Genomic DNA, 2,500 nt, shown 5'->3' on the forward strand with positions numbered 1-2,500 from the left:
CCTGGCAGTCGCAATAAAGTTCAGGTCGTTGATGATGCGTGATGCTCCTTTGTTATTTGGTTTGCCCTTCGTTTGGGTATGTTATTCGCTGCCTTCGTTACTCTGTCTGTATATCTGTCTGCGAAGTATGTGTACGGTCTCTCTCTCTAACGACACACACACACACACGCATATGTATATATATGTGTGTGTGTGCTTGTGTATTGATACAATACAGATACATACATACATACATACATACATACATACATACATACAGACACACACACACACACACACACACACACACACACACACACACACACACACACACACACACACGTGTGTGTGTGTGTGTGTGTGTGTGTGTGTGTGTGTGTGTGTACATATGTATACATAAATGTTTCTATACACATACACATTCTATTCACATGTATATATATATGTGTGTGGTCATAATTGCGACTAGTTTGAAAATGGCATTCCGTACCAACGCAATAAAAGAAAATTCGCTCTCAGTTTTTTTTTTCTTTTCTTTTTTATTGCAGGACCAAGGTTTGATTAACTCCCTGTTGCATTTGCCTTGCCTTGGATAACACCTAAAAACATTTTTTCTCAGCCCATTCTCCTTCACGAATCACATCGATCTTGCCTAGAATCCAATTTGTCTTTGAAAGAAAGAGAAAAAAAAGAAGAAAAACAAACAGCAGTGATATTCGTTTACACTGCGTTCGAAATTGTATTTGCGTTCGTATTTGCAAGACGAACCCTCGAAATTGGAATCGGACACGGGAATGTTTCTCAAGAAGGAAGAAAATGACGTTAAAGAATTTTGAAAGTCAACGACTGTGACTTTTTTGTTGTTGTTGTTGTTGTCATGGTTGTTATATATTTATCAGGTTGTTAACTGATCTGTGCTGTACTTTATAAATCAAAATCTTGTTGTGTGGTAAGTACAGCGCATTAGGTTTGTCCCATCTTAAGACTGGGATCAAATGGGTTATTCTGTATACTATTAATTCAAGTGCTAATTACGTATTAAGTTACGTCTTTAGGTATACTAGAAGTTATTTATCCTGCCCTGTAAATCATATGATATGTCATGATAAAATATAAATCGTGATCCCTACATTAGATCGTGTTGTTACGTACAAAGTAAATAATTTCCACAGTTTATAGCATACCACAAGTAGTATTAGAAGAAGTGTTTTGAATAATGCTCTAAGTTTCATGCCAGCAATCAAGTGAAGAGTAATGTTAAGTCAAAGATAAGAAAGAGGAAAAGATAGAATGCCTAATATAGATGTATGCATGTAATTATGCTATAATCTTGATCAGTGTAATCCTGATAACTAGCAGTTAAGAATAGCTATGTGGTGTACTGGATGAGGTACATAATCATAACCATGCATGCTTATCTTCACGATGCTTGTTCTTAACACTATCGGGCGATATCATAATGCAGATATTTGCCATGTGCGTGTATTTGTACATTCCCTTTAGTGCTGCACGTGGGAAGTGAGCAAACGAAATGAAAAAAAAAACGGGATGTTATGATTTTTCAAAACTCGCAGATACAGCCAGTAATCCATATGTAAGCCTTCGTACACGGACACTCTATATTATTCATCATTATGCGAATGCACGCATCATGGTGTTCATACGTAAAATCATGTGTATATGCAGCAAGTAATTCACACTCTTGGGACGCGTTCGTCTGCATATTATACAAAATGTGATTGTATCAAAAAGGTTTAAAAATTACATGTTATGCATACAAAACAATTATTAATTTGTTTTCTGACATTCAAAAATATTAATGTGCTGAATTTTTCTGGTAAATATTGGTATATTATCATCATGACTCTTTTTTCATTTTTATATATATCAGCAATAGCTTTAAGCATCCGTGGAGAGGTTCACTGCAAAATCTATATCATAAAACTATTCAAAAAGTAACGCCGAAAATCATGCAATGAAAAATGAATGGCATCTGGTATTATTGGAATAATGACACCACAGCCATTGGATGTCACCGTTCAAAATTTGTTCGGCATGATTACAATGAAGAAATACTGACAAAGGGATTTTGCTACGTTTTTGGCCTTCGTGTTGGAGAATATTATACATTTGTTTACTACTTGCACGAAGGATCCTTGATAACACCTGGCAAAGAACAGGCACGTGTCCTAGAGCAAGGTGAACCCCTCTCGCGTCTGCAGCAATGAGTTCAGGTATTTCAATACCTAAATATGAAACACTTTTCTCAAAAAGGAATATTCTTTTTTGGTACTTACCGGCTGAAGATTTCCAAGAGGGATTTAGAGAAAACGAAACGGGAAATGGTTCAGTTTGCGGCACATAGTCAGGAGATAAGGCAGCAATGCGGCTAATTCAATGCTTTTTAGTGTGATAAGCTACATTTAACATCCATGACACTGACGGTCATGCAAATCATGATTCATCAGGCACTCTTTGGAGTTTTGAATCGACTTTACAATGGTCATGCATTTGCAAAAAT

At 36.2% G+C, this 2,500-nt stretch overlaps 1 protein-coding gene across 1 annotated transcript in view; it reads right to left on the reverse strand.

The window, feature by feature from the left end:
• The window catches only part of LOC125027290 (band 7 protein AGAP004871-like), a gene marked incomplete in the record, with an annotated part of 593,822 nt that overhangs the window by 345,256 nt on the left and 246,066 nt on the right, over positions 1-2,500 (reverse strand). Inside the window, 1 exon segment of the mRNA XM_047616265.1 lies at positions 2,277-2,279. Within this exon segment, the coding sequence (XP_047472221.1) occupies positions 2,277-2,279 (3 nt within the window).

This window comes from Penaeus chinensis, chromosome 7, assembly GCF_019202785.1.
Source record: "Penaeus chinensis breed Huanghai No. 1 chromosome 7, ASM1920278v2, whole genome shotgun sequence".
NCBI lineage: Eukaryota > Metazoa > Arthropoda > Malacostraca > Decapoda > Penaeidae > Penaeus > Penaeus chinensis.